Source organism: Carica papaya, chromosome 3 (genome assembly GCF_054855325.1).
Source record: "Carica papaya isolate Zhongbai chromosome 3, ASM5485532v1, whole genome shotgun sequence".
NCBI classification, from domain to species: domain Eukaryota; kingdom Viridiplantae; phylum Streptophyta; class Magnoliopsida; order Brassicales; family Caricaceae; genus Carica; species Carica papaya.
In genome coordinates this window covers 19,351,188-19,369,328 of record NC_142311.1, presented here as the reverse complement: position 1 = coordinate 19,369,328, position 18,141 = coordinate 19,351,188, and the positions used below count along the sequence as shown (strand labels likewise).

The 18,141-nt window shown below is 35.5% G+C and overlaps 2 protein-coding genes across 7 annotated transcripts in view; one reads left to right on the top strand and one right to left on the bottom strand.

Annotated features, from left to right (window-relative positions):
- Window positions 1-5,332: 5,332 nt before the first annotated feature.
- Window positions 5,333-18,141, top strand: part of EYA (eyes absent-like protein) — a 39,216-nt gene continuing 26,407 nt past the window's right edge. For 5 of the 6 annotated variants that reach the window (XM_088216193.1, XM_088216191.1, XM_088216190.1 and 2 more), the window contains exon 1: window positions 5,333-6,180. The gene's annotated coding sequence lies outside the window, so the exon portion shown is untranslated. The remainder of the gene's footprint in view (window positions 6,181-18,141) is intronic. The other variant, XM_088216189.1, reaches the window with a different exon arrangement.
- LOC148266774 (uncharacterized) lies at window positions 9,893-13,129 on the bottom strand. Its single transcript, XM_088216061.1, has 7 exons — window positions 12,710-13,129; window positions 12,467-12,598; window positions 11,861-12,370; window positions 11,142-11,741; window positions 10,935-11,094; window positions 10,583-10,832; window positions 9,893-9,971 (listed from the first exon to the last, which is right to left on the bottom strand). Exons 1-7 carry the CDS (start codon window positions 13,127-13,129, stop codon window positions 9,893-9,895), a joined length of 2,151 nt encoding a protein of 716 aa, XP_088072187.1.

Genomic DNA, 18,141 nt, shown 5'->3' with positions numbered 1-18,141 from the left:
TATCTAGTGGCACACACACATACATTCAAACACACTCAGTTATGGATTCATATAGGTTCAACATTATTTTTAATTACACAACACAATCATAGGAAGTCATTCACACACTTTCATAGATAGATGATAATTTGTAAGAAAGTACATTCTAAAATCATCTATTAAACTTGGGTCTATCATTTTGAAATCAAAAAATTATTTTACGAAAACGTAACATTCCCGAATGAAAACTAACTTAATTCTTACCAGAATCTCTAATGAAAGAAGAAATTAGAAAGCTTTCATACAACTTTAACTCCATACAGTCGGCTCCCTTTTCAGTTTCCTATTCCCAATTTTCCTAAAAATTTCATACACATGATTAAGGATATAATTTAAAGTAATAACCAAATGTAAAGTGGAAGAAAATTTACCGAAATTGGTGTCGAATTTGGGCTCTCTACCTGAAAGAGTGTTGTTTCGGTCTCTCTCTTCGGCTCCCTATTTTTGGCCTCACACAGGTCTTTAAACGGATTGGGATCGCCACACTATGGTCTGCCTCATGTAGATCAGGTCTACCCAACACATAATTTGTTTCTTCTTCTTTTGCAACGCACACCGCGTGCCCGACATCGGGCGCCGTATGCCTAGCACAGCTCGTTGCGTGTCGTGCACCCAGTATCGCGTGTCGTGCACCTAACACTGCGCACCACGTGCTCAACATTGCACGCCACTCTTCCTTTCTGACCGCGTACACCATGTGCCATGTTTACTTCCTCCTTCTTCTCCTTCTCCTTCTCCTTCTCATTATTATTATTATTATTATTATTATTATTATTATTATTTTCATCTTTTTCTTCTTCTTCTTTCACAGCACGCGCCGCGTGCCGGACATCCTCATGTACTTGTAAAAAGCCAATTAGTTCATCAAATGAAAAAATAAAAACAAAATTGATTCTTCAATGGCAGCAACTACATGATCAAATTTAGGAGTCAAACTCCTTAAAAAATTTTCAACAACAGTTTGATCATGAAGTTTCTTCTCATAGGATCTTATTTGACTCACAATTTCTATTGCCCTTGACAGAAAATCTTGCATAGTCTCATTATTTTTCATAAATAAAGTTTCAAAATCATAATATAGAGATTGAAGTTTAACTGTAATTACCTTGTTGAGCCTTGAAATTCCTTCTTTAATGTCTCTAATGCTTCCTTTTGTTGTAGTTGTAATTGAAATCCGTGTAATTTTTTTTATCATGAATAGGTTATTGGATGAAGAACAATGTCTTTGAGTTCTTCTTCTTAGCTTCCCTCAATCGATTGTCCTCATCTGGGTTAGCATACCCATTTTTCACAAGGTCCCAAAGGTCTTAAAACTTGAATAAAGTCATCATCTTGATGCTCCAGAACTCATAAGAGTCTCCTTTGAAGATGGGAACAAAGAGTATAACATTCATACTACTCTCATTTGCTCCCATGAAAGCTTTCTCATAAATTTTATCAAACAGCTCCTGAACAGTGAACCTGATGTGCTATAATAGCAATTTTATTAAAAAATAAAGATAGATCAGCAAAAAAAGTAAAAATCATAAAGGAATTTTATAGAATATTGAAATAGATTTTTTTAAATATTAATCAATGAAGGAAAATGTCTATTTATAGGCTTACAAAGAAATTGCATATTCTAAAAAAACACTGCACAAAACCTACCACTATGCTCACTATCTAGCTAAGAAATGCCCAATAATTAGGAAAAAACTTATCACAACTTACTAGACTAAGTAAAAGATACTTAATTGTAATAACTGTAATTTTGAATCATTCTTCAACATAACCCTTGTCGAAGTTGAGAAAACTTGAGGAGAGAGAAAAATTGAGGAAAGAAAAAGCTAGGGGAGAAAGGAAGCTCAAGGATTGACTTTTTGGATGCACATGGAGGATAAAAAAACCTCGATGAGAGAGATAAACAAAGTATAAGGTTGACTTGCTCGAGGCACACTAATGAAGGAGAAAAAGCTTGAGGAGGAGGAGGAAATTGATGAACATGGGGTACTATAGGTGTGAGAAGGGATGAGAGAGACACATGAGGAAGCATCTAGAGGCACACGACGCATGGACAAGTTTGTGATTTTATTTATTTTTTCTTTTTATAAAAAAATTCCATTTTCATTTATTTCCATATAACCTTAAATATAGATTATATGCAGAGATGTTTATTTTTCTTCGATGTGCCTTAAGAAAATCAATCCTCAAGCCTCTTCCCTCGTCAAGCTTTTTCTCTCGTCAAGCTTTTTCTCTCATCGAGCGTTCTTTGCTTCAACAATTATCTCTCCTCCACTCTCTCTCTCTTTTGTCGAGCTCTCTATGTTTAGCAAATGTCTCTCTCTCCTCAAGCCAGCTTACAAACTTAAGGTTTATGTGTGTTTATGTATCAAATGAGGGGAAGACTTGTCTTCCAAAATCACCCAACCTGGTTGATGACATGGAAAATATAGTAAGTTAATGCCAAGTGGCCTCTATATGTAACATTGTAATTTTTCTATTTAAGCCTTTAAACAACTTTTATGTTCTATTTAAGCCCTTAAACAACTTTTTTGTTCTATTTAAGCCCATATTGTTTAAATTTTTTCTAAATGAACCCTTAAAACTAACGTTTACTATTTAAGCCTTTCGTAATAAATCGATTTTGATTAATTATATAAACTTATTTTCCACTAATGATACCTAGTGAGTTGTTTAATTGACATTGACTCAAGTAAGAGGAATAAATTGAGATGAGAATGTCAATGAGAAAACATATGATTAAAGACCAAAGAATAAAACATTTACAGTCCTCTATCTTTACTTTCACTGTAAAATTAGGGAATATCATAGCTTAGGCCTTGAGAAGTTTTTTCTTAAAAAAAGTTCTTTTAAAAATCTCTTTAAAAATATCAACTCTTTAAAATTTAAATTTCTTAATATTTTAAAGAGGTTTGTGAAAGATGATTCTTGAAATTATTTTTGAAATGAGATTTATACCTTTAAAGGAAGTTAGAAAAATATTTTATAAATTTATCTATTTCAAAGAATCAACTTCATATGTTTAAAGAATATCTTCTTTAGAGATTAATATAATCTTAGAAGTGATTCAACATAACATAACTCAAAAGATATAGAAAAATATACTTTTTAATGTTATCGTGTGATTTGATTTGTTATTGCATTCTATCATAGCATGAATCACAGCCAATTTTCGAGTCAAAATATCATTTTAAACATTAAAAGTGTTAGAAGAGCATAACAAAGATGTGTCAAGAAAAATTGTGTGTTGTGAAAGAAAAACATTGTTTTAATCAAAATAACTTTTTCAGAGTTAACTACCATTTTAAGATTAAGTTGTCAGTATTTTATAACATATTGTAGAAAACTTTTTGCACATTTTTGTATAAAACTCTGTAATACATTTTTGAAGTCAAAACGATTTTAAAATTGTCTGTAACAGTTGTTTTAACATTCCTTTCTATAAATACTACCTCCAACAGATTTAAAAAATAAAAAGACATTGTGTATAAAAGTTTAATTTGAAAATAAAAAATTTTATTCATTATTTTGAGCCCTCGTTGAACCCTTATTGAGCTATCCATTTATACCTTTATTTTTAATGAGAGAAATCTGTAATTTTTTTATTCTCATTCTTTTAAGACATTTATAAAAAAATTTTGTGGAAACCTTTTGTAACTATTGTATCGAGGGAACACAAGAAAAACGTGAATTTGATACCTTAAAAGACAAGTTGTAGCACTTGGTGGAATATGAGCTATATGTGAATTTGAAACCTCAATAGACAAACTATAGTCTTCGACTTAACATGAGTAGTAGATGAACGTAACACCTTAATATATAAACTATAGTATCCGAAAGAATACGAGTGATTAGTCAGTCAAACACCATGACTAATTAACTTGTTGTAATACTTTAGAGAAAGTAGTAGAAATTTAAATTGTTGTCTTAAGAGAGAAAACCTATATGTAGTGGTGTTACCAAACTTCTATAAAAAAAGTTCACACTCTCTTTTATATTCTCTTTACTTTAGATTAGTATCTATCATTACATGACATCACATTACTATTCACATTGCATATATACACACTGAGTTGATCATATGTGCTCTTGATTACACTCACTTATTCATATCATTTTTACTTTATGTGAGTACTTAAGTAACATAAACGAACTTGACTATGTCTTTTTAATTATTATACAATTAAACAGTAAAGATAAATGTATGTCAAGTACCTTGTCTATCATATTCTTAGAGTTTTGTATAAAAAAAGTGCGAAAAATGTGCTTAAAATCCTAAAATTTTGTTAATCTAATTCACTTCCTCTATTAGGTTGTCTTAAACTTCAGGGCAACATTTGTTTTTTTCTTTAATAACTCGTAAAAGGAGTTATAATCTTTGAACCTCCACTCTTAGTCTAGAGAATAGGAGAATAATCACCCCACCATAAATAGGTTGGTTATGTGAGTCTTTTATTTGGTAAAACAAATGGATACTTGAACATGACAAAATTTGTTAAATCATGTATCAAATTTCTTTCAAATAAGTGGGACTAATTTGTTTCATAAAAAAAATATAACTCGATTTGGTAAATTTTCATAATTATTTGTACAATTATAATTGTTTAACTACTAATCCAACATTTTAGAAATAATTTAATACCACATCTTTTTATTAACCCTTCAAAAATAATATTTTATTTTGCAATATTTTTAATGTAATAATTTTTAACTTTAATTAATAGTTGAGGTAGTTGTTTACTATTTACTGTACTTCAAAGAAATTATATTAATTTATTTTAAATATATTAATAATAGATTTATTGGTTTAATATTTTATCTTAAATTAATTTTAAATATTAATAATTTAAAAAATATAATTTATTTGAATTTATTAATTTATTTTCTTTCAATTAAATTATTAATTAAAAATAATCATATATGTATTAACGGTAACCGATTTATAATATTTGGTTCAGTAAAACTAATGAATTAATTTATTAATACTTTAATAATGTTATAATAATTAAATTCAAGTAAATTTTAATAAATTTATTACATGTATGAGTGAAAGTAACATTATTTAACGTTAAATTTTTTTAATTAGAATAGTTCTGATGACTTAAAAAATTCTTACTATTATTTTTTTTTTATAAAATTAGTGGTATAATTTAAAATATTGTAAGTCTATAAACTATGAAAGATAAAAAAATTTATTTATATCACAAAAGAATTGAAATAATTAAACATAATACATACTACTTATTCAGTAAAACTTATATAAAATACATCATTTTGTACAAATTATTAATTGTTCAATTTTATTTGATCTTATTCATTGTTGTGATAAAGTTGCACTAAAGTTAACGAGCAAGCACGAATGATTTTCTAAGAGCCTGGTTCATGGCAAATTGTGCCTTTTCGGGCTAAGCTGAAGAGAATCGAAAAGAGAAACGATCAAGGGGGAGGATTTCGGCTGAGAGAAAATACAAGGCACTGGGTCGGGGGTGAAGAGACCAGGGAAAGAAGGGTTGACCGAGAAGGGGAGACCGAGAAAGGGAGAGTAGCGAGGATTCTTTCTTTTCTGGGTTGAGAGGTGGCTATGGTTTTCGAGCTTGAGGGAAGAAATCGGGAGAGAAATGAGCGGGCTCTGATTTTGGGCTTGAGGAGATGAAAGACATAGACGAAGAGAGAAGATATGGACTCTTCTTTTAGCTTTCTATTAGTCTCTGATTAGGGAGAACAATAGGAGGGAACTGAAGAATTGAGGAAGAAAGGGCCAGCGAGGAGCTGAGAGGAGATTGAATTGGAAAAATAGAGAGGCTCTTGGTTGAGGAGGAGGTTTGGCTGCGTTGCTTCTAGTATTGGGTTTTGGTCTGGGGGTCGAAATTCCTTTCTTCTTCTGAGGAGCTAAGAAAAGAGGATTAAAGGGTAAATTGGGTTTTTTATTCCCTTCTAATCGGATATTTCTGGTTCTGTGGAAGGAAGAGAGCTTGAAATAGAGAGAACTTGGAAGGGAACTGATACAGAGGCAGCGAACTGTTTTAAGGAACAGAACTAGATAAGGGAAGAAGTTAAGAAAAAGAAGGGACCTGTTATAGCCGCTTGATTCATCAGAAAAGAAAAAGACTTGTCAGGCTAAAAAAATTGGTTCTATAATAGGTAAGAATCTAATCTATCCTTGGTGTGAAAGTCTGGTAAAGAGCTCTAAAATTTGAAAATGTAGTAATATTTTTCTATAGATTGATTCTGTATTAGTTTCTTTGTTTTTAGAAACTCTCACAAGGTGTTGGGGGATGTTTGGTTTTGCTATATGAATCATATTTAGAATTGGAGCTTGGACATGCTCTAATGCGATGGATCACCCCTTGTTCCAGAGATATGGTTGTTGTTTTATGTGCTCCCTTTTTATGAATGATGGATTTCTGCTGTGAGAATGATATTTTCATTTAAACTTTTTCTTGTATAGCCTGCTTTAGCAATATAAGTTGATAGGTTCGTTTGGACAATGCCTCCGTGCTTTGCCCCCTCGTTCATTTAAAGGTAGAAGGGTCTTTCTACTTGCAATACTTCTGGAATTTGGGTTAAAATTATGAGATTTAAGCTTGCAGCTCAATGTATGTTGAATTCTTTTTATTAGTAAGATTGCTTCATGTTCTGTTTTCAAATGAAGGTATTATTTTTGGACTTTGGAATATGATTTTCTGTTTTGCATTAAGCTTTGATGATAGAATATTCAATGGTGGTTTTGCTGCTGTAAGGTGTCAATTAAATATCATATTTTGTGGTGATAAGCTTCTCTGTAAAAACATGTTTTGAGATTGACTTAACGGCCATGTTGATTGATTCCTTGATCTTCTGTGCTTTTCCTTTTTATATGTTTTTAATTTCTTTTGAGTAGAAGATATTTTGTTTTACTGCAAACTCCTTTCATTCTACTCTTTGCATCATTAGATTTCTTTAGTTGTTTGCTCTAATATGCCTTCTGCTTTACTATCTTATGTTTTGATGATTATGAACATTCTAATCATATATGGTGCTTACTTTTCTGGCATCGGGGAATGTATGTTTATTTATTTAAAAGTATATCTAGGATATAGAAAATCTTTAGCCATTACTTAAAAAGCCAATATCTAGGTGCCTCATCGTTTATTATCTTGTTCTGTTTTTCCTACCTATTTTCTCTTTATTTTGACCATTAAATCTTAAAAGCTCAGTGGTGACTCCATGTTCTAGATGGTTTTCTGGTGCCTTGCACCGCCTCCATTGCAACAATACTGAACGTTGTGGTCCTTCGGATCTTCTTATGGGATTTTGATTGATAACATGGGCTCATTAATAGAGCCCCAAGGATCTTCTTGAGTTTAAAGAATTCAGGAAGCTTTTTCTAAAATTTTCTATCTCTTTTCATGAATCCAGAGCAAAATTTTATACTTAAAATATACTGAAACTTTTTGGCAGTAACTACCTTGTCTTAGACAGCAACAGTTATAAAATTACGCAGATCATAAATAATGCCGTCTTAACAGGTGGCAGAAAAACAACAGGAAACACTACTTTTTTTCAACAACACAGAAAATAGAAGCCAAAAAGAGAACATAGATTATAGCTACATAAACAGATAAATAGACCACTTAGTTTCTTCTTTCATGTCTTCTTCTTCCTCTATTAAACACTTGATTAAAAGCATCATTTTCACAGCTTGGACAGACTCACGAAGTTCATGATAGGTATGTGCTTACTAGAAGAGAATCCAAAGATCTCCTAGAACTTCAAGAGCTCAAGAAAGTTTTATAATTCTTCTCTTACCTTTACATAACTGCAAAACATTATTTATACTTACAGCAAACTGGCTAACTTCTTTCTAGTAATTACCTTATCCTAGACTCAGCAATTATAGCATCACTAAAATTATAAAAAAAGCCAACTTAGCAGGTGGCAGAAAAACAACAAAAAAGACACTACTTTTTTAGTAACATATAAATCAAAGCAGAATGAAACATAGAAAACAAACACATAAAACAATTTGTGTTTATGTCTTCTTTTCCTCTATTTATATACCCAATTAAAAACATTTTCTTCACAAGTTGAGCAACTCTTCCAGGCTCATAAAAAATATCTTCTCCCCCTTTTGGGCAAAACAGACTTACAATCCAGAAAACTTGGATTTCTGATCCTTAAGATTTTTTACGAGATTTTGTTCATAGGTAGAAAAAGAAGCGTTATTAAAGATGAGAACGATATAATTACATAGACGGGAATAAGATATCCCAGAGTCTTCTTATTGAAAACTTGAAAACACAAATTAGTTACAAGCAAACTCACAGAGGAATAAGAATCACCCTTCACTTCCTGTATAACATAGAAATAGCGATATCTGAAAATTTACCATGGGTCTTCCCCAAAAAGTGGCCAAAAATGTCATCCACTTCATTAGACCTTGGCTTAGAGAAGAACAATCTTAGAAAATACTACAATTCTGTTCTAGCCATAATGATCAGAATCAAACAAAAAAATAGCCCTTTATTAGAGTTGTTTAGCAACTTCTCTTATCTTAACTCCATGAAGACTGGAACTCACAAAAAGTCCCCCAAAATTATGGAGGGGGAGGGTGATGCAAGACAAGTAGTGATTGAACAAAGATCTTAGAGAAAATTTCTTAAGAATTAAAATTGGAGATCTCAGATTGCAAGAATCAAATCAATAACTTTTGAATAATAATCGTGACTAATCTAATGAATAAGTAAGGTATGATATCTTATCTATAGGCACCAAAATACAGTCAGAATAGGAATGTTGAAGTTAATATTAGAAAATCTACTAAATAGGAAAATAAACTAACCGATCCAGTAATCTAACAGAAAATAACTGAATAACATCATAATTAAATAAAAATGATACTAATAATAAACCTATAGTTAATAATTCGTAAATAAGCTAAATACCTTAGTAATACATAAACATTACCATCATATAAATATCTTTTATCATTAAAATATGTCCACTTTAGGATCTTTCTGTTCTGCATTGAGGGGTAACCTAAACCTATTTAAACAGATCAAATAACCTCGTTCACAATTTCGAAGCCATATTGCATTGAAGAAATAAGTGATTTTGTGTCTCCCTGTATTTTCAATACGTAGCAGAAATATTTGGTGAGAGAGCTCTAGGCTTGCCGATTTGCAGCAAACTCATTTTTTGTTGAGCTTGTACAGAATAGTAGTCCAAATACCTTCTCTTTTAAGGAACTTTAGCTTTCCGAAATTCATTGGCAAAAGGAAGATGATAACAGTTGGAGTTTTGGATTATATGTTAAAAAAAAACTATCATGTAAATAACCCTGAGGGATCCCATGTGCAAATTCTCCAATTGGCTGTGGTGTATATTGTAGAGGCTCCAATGAATTTAGTATTGCCAGTGGGTGTAGAGTGTCTCTTTGGGAAGAATTAGGTAAGCCTTTGGGATTCTTATTCACTTCTTTGTATGGAGGATAAACCATCATGGAAACTGACCAAATATGCTTCTCTCTTTGTCATTTTTTTTTGAAAGTAAAAGTATAAAATGTATTGCTATAAGCACCAACATGGTGCAAATCATATACAATTATTTACAGCTTAATCCTCCAAACAGAAAGTGTTCATAAATATTTGAACCATAATCGGAGGATGACCCAAAAGCAAAAATTCTAGGGTCCTAAGCCATCTATTTTTCAGTACATCTATCCCCTATTCCTTCAAAAGCTCTACAATTCCTAACTTTCTATACAACCCACAAAATACTCAGCGGAATAATGTCTGCCAAAAAACAACGCTTTTCAAACTCTCCCAAGCCCTAATCTCCTCCTTTATCGAGCCCGAAATAATCTAGTTGATCCCTAAGCATCTGTACATCTCACACCACAGTGGATAAACAGCAGGACAGTGAAGCAGAAGGTGGCAGCAAGATTTTTCAGCCTGTTTGCACGGGTAACAAGCATTAACCAAAGTGAAACCACTTCTTTTTTATATATCAATTGTTAAGTTACACTCCCTGCTAGCTTCCCAAGCAAAAAAAGAAACTCGAGGAGGCACCTTAACTTTCTAGATCTGTTTGAACGGGAATAAGTTCTTTTCACCATCAATCATTTGTGCTGACACATCATGCTGCATCAATATTTTGTACCTGGATTTTACCATGAACAAACCTTTTTTATTGATATTCCACCAACGCTTATCCATATTGTTGCCCAAATTGACTCCAGCTAGGATCTTCATCAAATTTTCGTACTTTAGCGACTCCTAGTCATTTAAATTACGGCTCACCACCACCTCCCAAGACCCTTCACCATTCTGATTTCTCTCAAAACAATCCGAAACATGGGTTGCCTTGTATGTGGAGATAGCATAAACATTGGAAAATCTATCTCTGAGTGGACCCCCTTCCAGCCAATGATCATTCCAGAAACTGATCCGATTTCCACAGCCTACCTTCCCAGTAATTTGGTTCAGAAACTTTTCTTTGCCATTTTCAATTTTTTTCCACAAACATTTACTATGAGCTCTCTGCCCCCCCAAAAGTCAGCCACCCGAATGCATCCAGCCCATATTTGGAGGCAATCACTTTCCTCCACATAGCGTTATCCTCATTCATGAATGACCATAACCATTTGCCCTGCAAAGCTTGATTCATCTCAATTAAAGACCGTATTCCGAGTCCACCCTTCTGTAGCAGTTTTTTCAATTCGTTCCAAGCAACCAAATGAAACTTTGTAGCATCCACGCTATCTCCCCAAAGAAATTTTGACTGAATAGATTTCAATTTTTTTGCAACACTAGCTGGAATAGTAAACAATGATAGGTAATAAATTGGCAAATTGTATAGTGTGCTTTTTTACTAGAGTCAAACGGCCACCTTTAGAGAGCAGCCCTTGCTTCCACCTTGCAAGTCTCCTCTCAACGCGGCTGATAACCGGTTCCCAAACCCTTTAATCTTTGTAATTAGAACCCAACGACAACTCGAGGTACTTAATAGGGAAATTTGATGATTTACAGCCCATAACTTCAGCCAAATTCGATTGTTGCTCCATTTCACCCATCCCTAGAAACCACTTGGAAGCCCATTAAAATACATCTAATATTCATCACAGCTGTGTTCTCCTGTTTACTGAAAAGCAGGACGTCATCTGCAAAAAATAGATGTGTGATCTCTTCCATACAACTTCCATCACCAACATGCAGACCCGAAAATAAGTTCAGTTTCCTAGCTTTTAGAAGCATTCTATTTAAAGCCTCCATTACCACAATAAGCAAAAGTGGTGATAATGGGTCCCCTTGTCTCAATCCTTTTGAAGATCTAAAAAATTCTGAAGGTCCTCCATTTATGATTACCGAATAAGACACCGAGGTGATACAGGATATAATCCATTTTCTCCATTTATCTTCAAAACCCAATCTTTTCAGCATGTAATCGACAAAAGCCCAATTCACGTTGTCATACGCCTTTTCCATATCCACTTTACATTGAACACCTCTCCTCTTCTTTTTAAGCATCTCATCAACAATCTCATTTGTTATAAGTGCAGCATCTAAGATCTGATGACCTCGCACAAAGGCGTGTTGCGGGCCTCCAACCAATCTGTCCAAGACACTTGCCATTCTTCTAGCTAAAACTTTTGCAATTAGTTTGTACAAGCTGCCCACCAAACTAACGGGCTTGAACTCCTTAATTGAAGAAGCCCAACTCACCTTAGGAATAAGTATGATGAAAGTAGAATTTATAGCCTTTACAAATCTACCGGAGCTATGAAATTCATCAAACATTTTCATCATATCATCTTTGATAGCAGACCAAAAAAACAGCAGACCATCAAAAAATCATCAGAGTCAGAAGTTTTATCCTTCTTACAAGCCTTCAGACCATCCAATACCTCATTTTCAGAGAAATTCCTTTCCGAATCCAAGCTGGTATCCCTGTCAAGACAATGAAAAGATAAACCATCCAGACAAGGTCTCATATTCATCTGTTCAGAGAATAATTCATCAAAGTGAAGCTTGACCCTATGATGCAAGTTCTGATTTCCCTCAATTTCCTCATCCCTAAACAACAGAGAACCAATAAAATTGTTTCTTCTATGGTGACTAGCAAAACAATGAAAATATCGGGTGTTTTGGTAACCCTCTTCAACCCAGTTAGCTCTAGATTTTTGTCTCCAGTTGGCCTCCTCCATTTGCATAAAATCTCCCAATGTTGTTTTCAACTCCTCCCTCTTAATCAACTCCTCAGTCGAAATTAAACTCACCTCTTCCTTGACATCCAGAGCATTAAGAGCCTCCAATAAAACATTCCATTCTAGTTCATTTTTTAAACCTTCCACCTTACACCACATTTAAATTTCATTTTTCAAGGAAATGAACTTCTGCACAAGTCTATAGCTAGCCATACCATTTGGGTTTGTTTTCCCCCACCAAACCTTGAAATTCTCACAAAACTCAGTCACCGTAAGCCTTTTGACATCAAACGGGAAAGTACAAGGGTCCCAGCTGATGCCATTTGCCTCTAGGCAGATTGGGAAGTGGTCAGAGGTAATCCTGCTAAGCCTTTTCTGACATAGATTAACAGAAATAAATTGTATATTAATTGAAATTAAGAACCTGTCAATTCTGGAGCATGCAGGGGCTATGCGTTGGTTTGACCATGTTTATTTACCACCAACCATCGGAAGGTCAATAAGATCAAGTTTTTCCATGGTATCCCTGAACTCATTAGCACATTTATTATGAACAGATTCACTAGACCGCTCCTGTCTATGCAATACCATGTTGAAATCACCTCCTACTACCCAGGGACCCTGCCATTTCACCTTACAAGCATCAAGCTCCTTCCAAAGCTGTGCTCTCTCGCTGCCTCCATCCTTATTATAAATGCCAGTGAACATCCATTTTGTTCCTTTCCTGCAATCTTTGAAAATGCAAGATAGAGTACACATACCTACTGTGCAATCCACGCAATTTATCAATTTATCATCCCACATTGTGACAATAACCCCAGAAGCCCCAATGAAAGGTAAAACTCTCCATCTCACCTCTTTACAGCACCATAAATTCCTGAGTGTTTTATCATCGAGAACTTCCATTTTTGTCTCGTGTAAGCACACCAATTCCAGCTTCCACCTACTAAGCCCACCTTTGATGATCTGCCTCTTTTTGATGTCGTTCAAACCCCTCACATTCCATGATATTGTTTTCTCTGATATTTTAGACTTCATCCAACTTTCCTTCACCCCTCCCTTTCTCTTTTTTGGCACCATCATAGTTAATCGTTGATATCAGCCTCCACAGTTCCCTTGACTCCTCACTGCCAAGTTCCCCCTTTCCTTTTCTTTTAGCATTCTCCTCCCTTTCTTTCTCAAGACGACTCCTTTCAATATCCCTGAATAACTCCATCACCCTATCTTCGAATCCTTCGAACACAACTCCTACAAGCTCATTCAATTTTTGAACATTTTCTAGCACCCACTGCGAGCTTTCATCGTGTAGGCAGTCCCCAACTCCAAAATCAGCTTCCCTGCTGATTGGGTTCTCTCTAACTTGAAGAGCCAGATGGAGGTGCTGATTATCAAACTCAAACCCACCATCCATGTATTCCTCTTCCACTGGGCCACTAATCATACGAAGTGGTTTACTGACATCATCCTCAAACAGTGTGTGGCTCGGAAAAAGACAACTAACACTCTCCCCAAATACATGGGCCTTGTCAACACACTCAGTTGATACTTCATGCTTCTCTTCCATAAATTTTGCGTCCTCTATCATAATACCCGCCATCTCTGTTTCACTCTAACACCCATAAGCAGCTAAGATTTCTTCCTCGTCTCTTCCCAACTTGGCCGAACTGCAAATGACCTCCAGAAATTCATCTTCTCCCCCAATATGCACAGAGAATTTTAACTTCTCGCCTTGTCTTTCATCCACGGCAGCAACACCCTTATCTAGGGCTCGAGATCGAGAAGGAAAAAACTCAGTTTTCCTTTGCTTCCCCTCCATCATTCTTCTTTTAAATGCAGCATTCCTTACCGGTGCCCCTACATTAACTCTATTCATCTGCCCACTGGTATTTTTGGGCCTCTTGGATGGGCCAGCTTTATCATCTCCAATTGGCCACTTTTCTTTCTCCGCCCAAGTATACCTTTGGCCAGCACTTGGCCCAATCTGTCCTGCCACCTTACCCCCTTTTGTCTTAGTAGGAAGACCCATCTGACTTTCTTTTTTGCCCAGCCCATTATGGGTTTTACCCGCCTCATTCTGCCCATTTTGAAAACTGAAAAATGCGGGTTGGGTGCTGAAAATGGGTCCTTTCATCTCAACCCGGTTAGGGTTACTTGTGCCCTTCCTTAGGATTTAAGGAAAAGAGTCAAGCGTCTGCTTCTCCAGACGAATCACAAGCTCCGAGTTGCAACAAGGACAATAATTTAATATTAGTAAAACATATGGATTACCTGTCCATGGAAGAAAGCAAATCTGAAGTACCTTCTTCTCATTCTTTGTTACCCATTCCGGTGGTGTTAGTTTTACTCCAAAAATCTCGTAAATCGCCTCCATTAGATTCCACCACCCTTCTGTTTTCTCACCCTCGGGGATAAAGATCCTCGTGCATCTGTCGTTCTTTCCATTCATGACCCGCGATAGAACCACAAACTTGCCTTTTTTATTGTTATTCACTGCCATCCATAACATGTATCCCAAATTGCCCCTACTCCTTCCCCACGATTTCCCTTCTTTCTCCCATCGAAATTCTCAAAAACATTTCATTAACCATTCCACTTCTTCCTTAAGGTAATATATTGACTTCCTAAAAGTCCTCCCATTCTCATAAATCCTTAGGCCTTGCACCTCTGCCACAATGTCGAACGACTTCCTATCTATTGACAGAAACCGGCGTCCTCCCGTCAATATGCCCTTAGTAAGTATGGTTGATGCCGTTAGTAGAACAACGACGACAGAGAAGGAAAACGACTCTCAGAAAGAGAGAAAAGAAAGGGGAGTTTGGATTTTTTTTTACTAACGTCATTTTTTTTGAGATAAAAGTGTAGAAAATATATTGAAATAGGGCGCCAAGGGGGCATCAACCCATATACAAAAGGATTTTTCATTGCTTGGCTAGTCACCATAGAAGAAACAATTTTATTGGATCTCTGTTGTTTGGGGATGAGGAAGTTGAAGGTAATTTGAACTTGTGGCAGCGGGTCAAGCTTCACTTTGATGAATTATATTCGGAACAGATGAAGATGAGACCTTGTCTGGATGGTTCATCCTTCAATTGTCTTGACAGGGATAGCAGCTTGGAATTTTTTTTTTTTGAAAGAAAAATTATAATATTTTTATTAGCAAGGTACCAAAGAAGAGGGGGTACTGCCCCTTTACGAAAGATTCACAAATTTGTTAGTGAGTCAATGACATCTCCAAAATCCTTAACCTGAATGATATCATGCCCCAACACAAGACAACAGAAGTAGTTAAATCATTTCTCTCTTAGTTTGCTAATATTATTCACAATCCCCTCAAAAGCTGTTAAATTTCTTTCATTCCAAATAACCTAAAAAACAGACAAGGGAATCATTCTTGCAATTTCAGTTTTCAGCTTTGCCCCATCCCAAGTCCAAATCTCCTCCTCAATCGAACCAGTCTATACCCAGCAGATTCCTACCAAGCCATACACCAAGAGTTCATAGGCAGTAGGGCACCTAAACAGAAGGTGATGATAATCTTCCTCATTTCTCAAGCACATAAAATAGCCATTCACCAAAGTACATCCCCTAACCTTCAATTTGTCCAGGGTTAAAATGTTTCCCTACAGGCCTCCCATGCAAAGAAAGCCATCCTTGGGGCCGCAGAGTTTTTCCAGATTAAAGTGCTGGGAAATCTGGAAGAACTATACTTTGTATGACCCATTAGCTTGTAATAATAAGAGCTCACCGAAAACTCACAATTTTTGCACCCCCTCCATAGCACCTGATCTGGATCACTGCAGATTTGAAAGTCAGATATGTTTTTCAACAGGTTTACATACTCCTCCACTTCCCAGTCGTTCAAATTTCTACAAACATTAACGTATCAGATACATCTGTCATTATCCCTCACATAAGCCTCTTCTGCCAACATATTTTTGGATTGTGTAAGTGCATAAATTTTAGGAAAATGGACTTTAAGACACCCCCCCTCCAACCATTGATTGTGCCAAAATCTAGTTTCATTAACTCTACCCACTTTCCAATTCAGGTTCTCCACAAAACTAGACCAATCCATCTTTATTTTCCTCCACAGACCGAAGCCGTGCCCTTTTCTATCCACCCTCCCCAAACCAGTAAGTGCCCAGGTCTGCCACCTGGCCAAAATCACCCTCTTTTACACACTATCATCCTCTCTCAAGAATCTCTACAACCACTTGTCTTGTAAAACTTTATTAAATTCAACCACCGATCGAATGCCCAAATCACCGACATAAGTAGGCTTCTTTATTTCGTCCCATTTGACAAGATGAAACTTCTTTCTATCCCCTCTATCGCCCCATAAGAAATGACATTGAATAGTCTCAAATCTTTTAGCAACACTTACCAGAATGGTCAACGTTGAGAGATAATAGACGGGTAGATTTGCAACTGTGCTCTTTATAAGCGTGAGTCTACCCCCTTTAGATAAAAAATTTCTTTTCCATCCCACAAGTCTAGTCTCAAACATGTCAATTACCGGTTCCTAAGTTTTCTTCTCCTTGTACTTAGCACCAAGAGGTACCCCAAGATATTTAATGGGAAGATTTGTAACCTTATAACCCATCACCTTCGCAAGGCCGCATTCATCACCCTTATCCCCTAATTTGACAAGTTCGGATTTACCAAGATTGATATTGAGTCTTGAAACACCTTAAAAACAAAGAAGGATGCACTTCAAGTGGAAAAGAAATTACTTTTCAGGATGACAAAACAGCAAGGTGTCATCCACGAAAAATAAATGAGAAATTTCCATCTCCTCATCACCCCTGCCAATCACCACTCCCTTGAGGAGCTGATACTGTTTTTCCTGTTCAATCATACCATTTAACGCTTCTATGACAATGATGAATAATAATGGTGACAATGGGTCTTCTTGCCTCAACCCCCGAGAACCCGTGAAAAACCTTGATGTCCCACCATTAACCAAAACAGCAAATGATGTGGTCCTCATACAAGCCTTCATTCAATCCCTCCATTTATCCCTGAAACCAATTTTACATGGCAAGTAATCCAGAAAATTCCAGCAAATGTGGTCATATTCCTTCTCCATGTCTAGTTTACAGATTAAACCTTCTTTGCTATTCATGACCAGATCATCAACAATCTCATTAGCGACAAGAATAGCATCTTGAATTTGTCTGCCAGCAACAAAAGCATGTTGGCACTCCCCAATGATTTCCTCCAAAACTTTAGATAGTCTGTTCGCTAACACCTTCGCAATGAGTTTATAAATGCAGCCCTCCAAACTAATAGGCTTGAAATCTCTAATATTATCCGTACATTTATTCTTCGCAATCAATACCAAAAAATTAGAATTCAAAGCTTTAATAAACTTACCCCTAGAATGAAACTTATGAAAGACATCCATGACATCCTTTTTAATAATATAGCAGAAGGTTTTAATGAAATTCATGTCGAATCCATCCTAGTCTGGAGGTCTTATCCACGTCACAAGAATTCAGGGCAGAGATTACCTCATCCTCAGAGAACTTGGCTTCTAACATCTTTCTGCTGGGATAGCAGCTTGGAATTGGAAAGGACTTCCACTAAATATGAGGTTTTGGATGGTCTGAAGGCGTGTAATAAGGATAAAGCCCCTGATCCTGATGGTTTTCCAATGGGTTTTCTGTTATTTTTCTGGTCTGTGCTCAAGAATGATCTGATGAAAATTTTTGATGAATTTCATAGCTCTGGTAAATTTGCAAAGGCTATCAATCCTATTTTCATTGTATTGATTTCTAAAGTGAGTGGGGCTTCTTCAATTAAGGAGTTCAGGCCCATTAGTTTGATGGACAGTTTGTACAAACTAATTGCAAAAGTTTTAGCCAGAAGAATGGCGAGTGTCTTGGACAGATTGGTTGGTGGCTCACAACATGCTT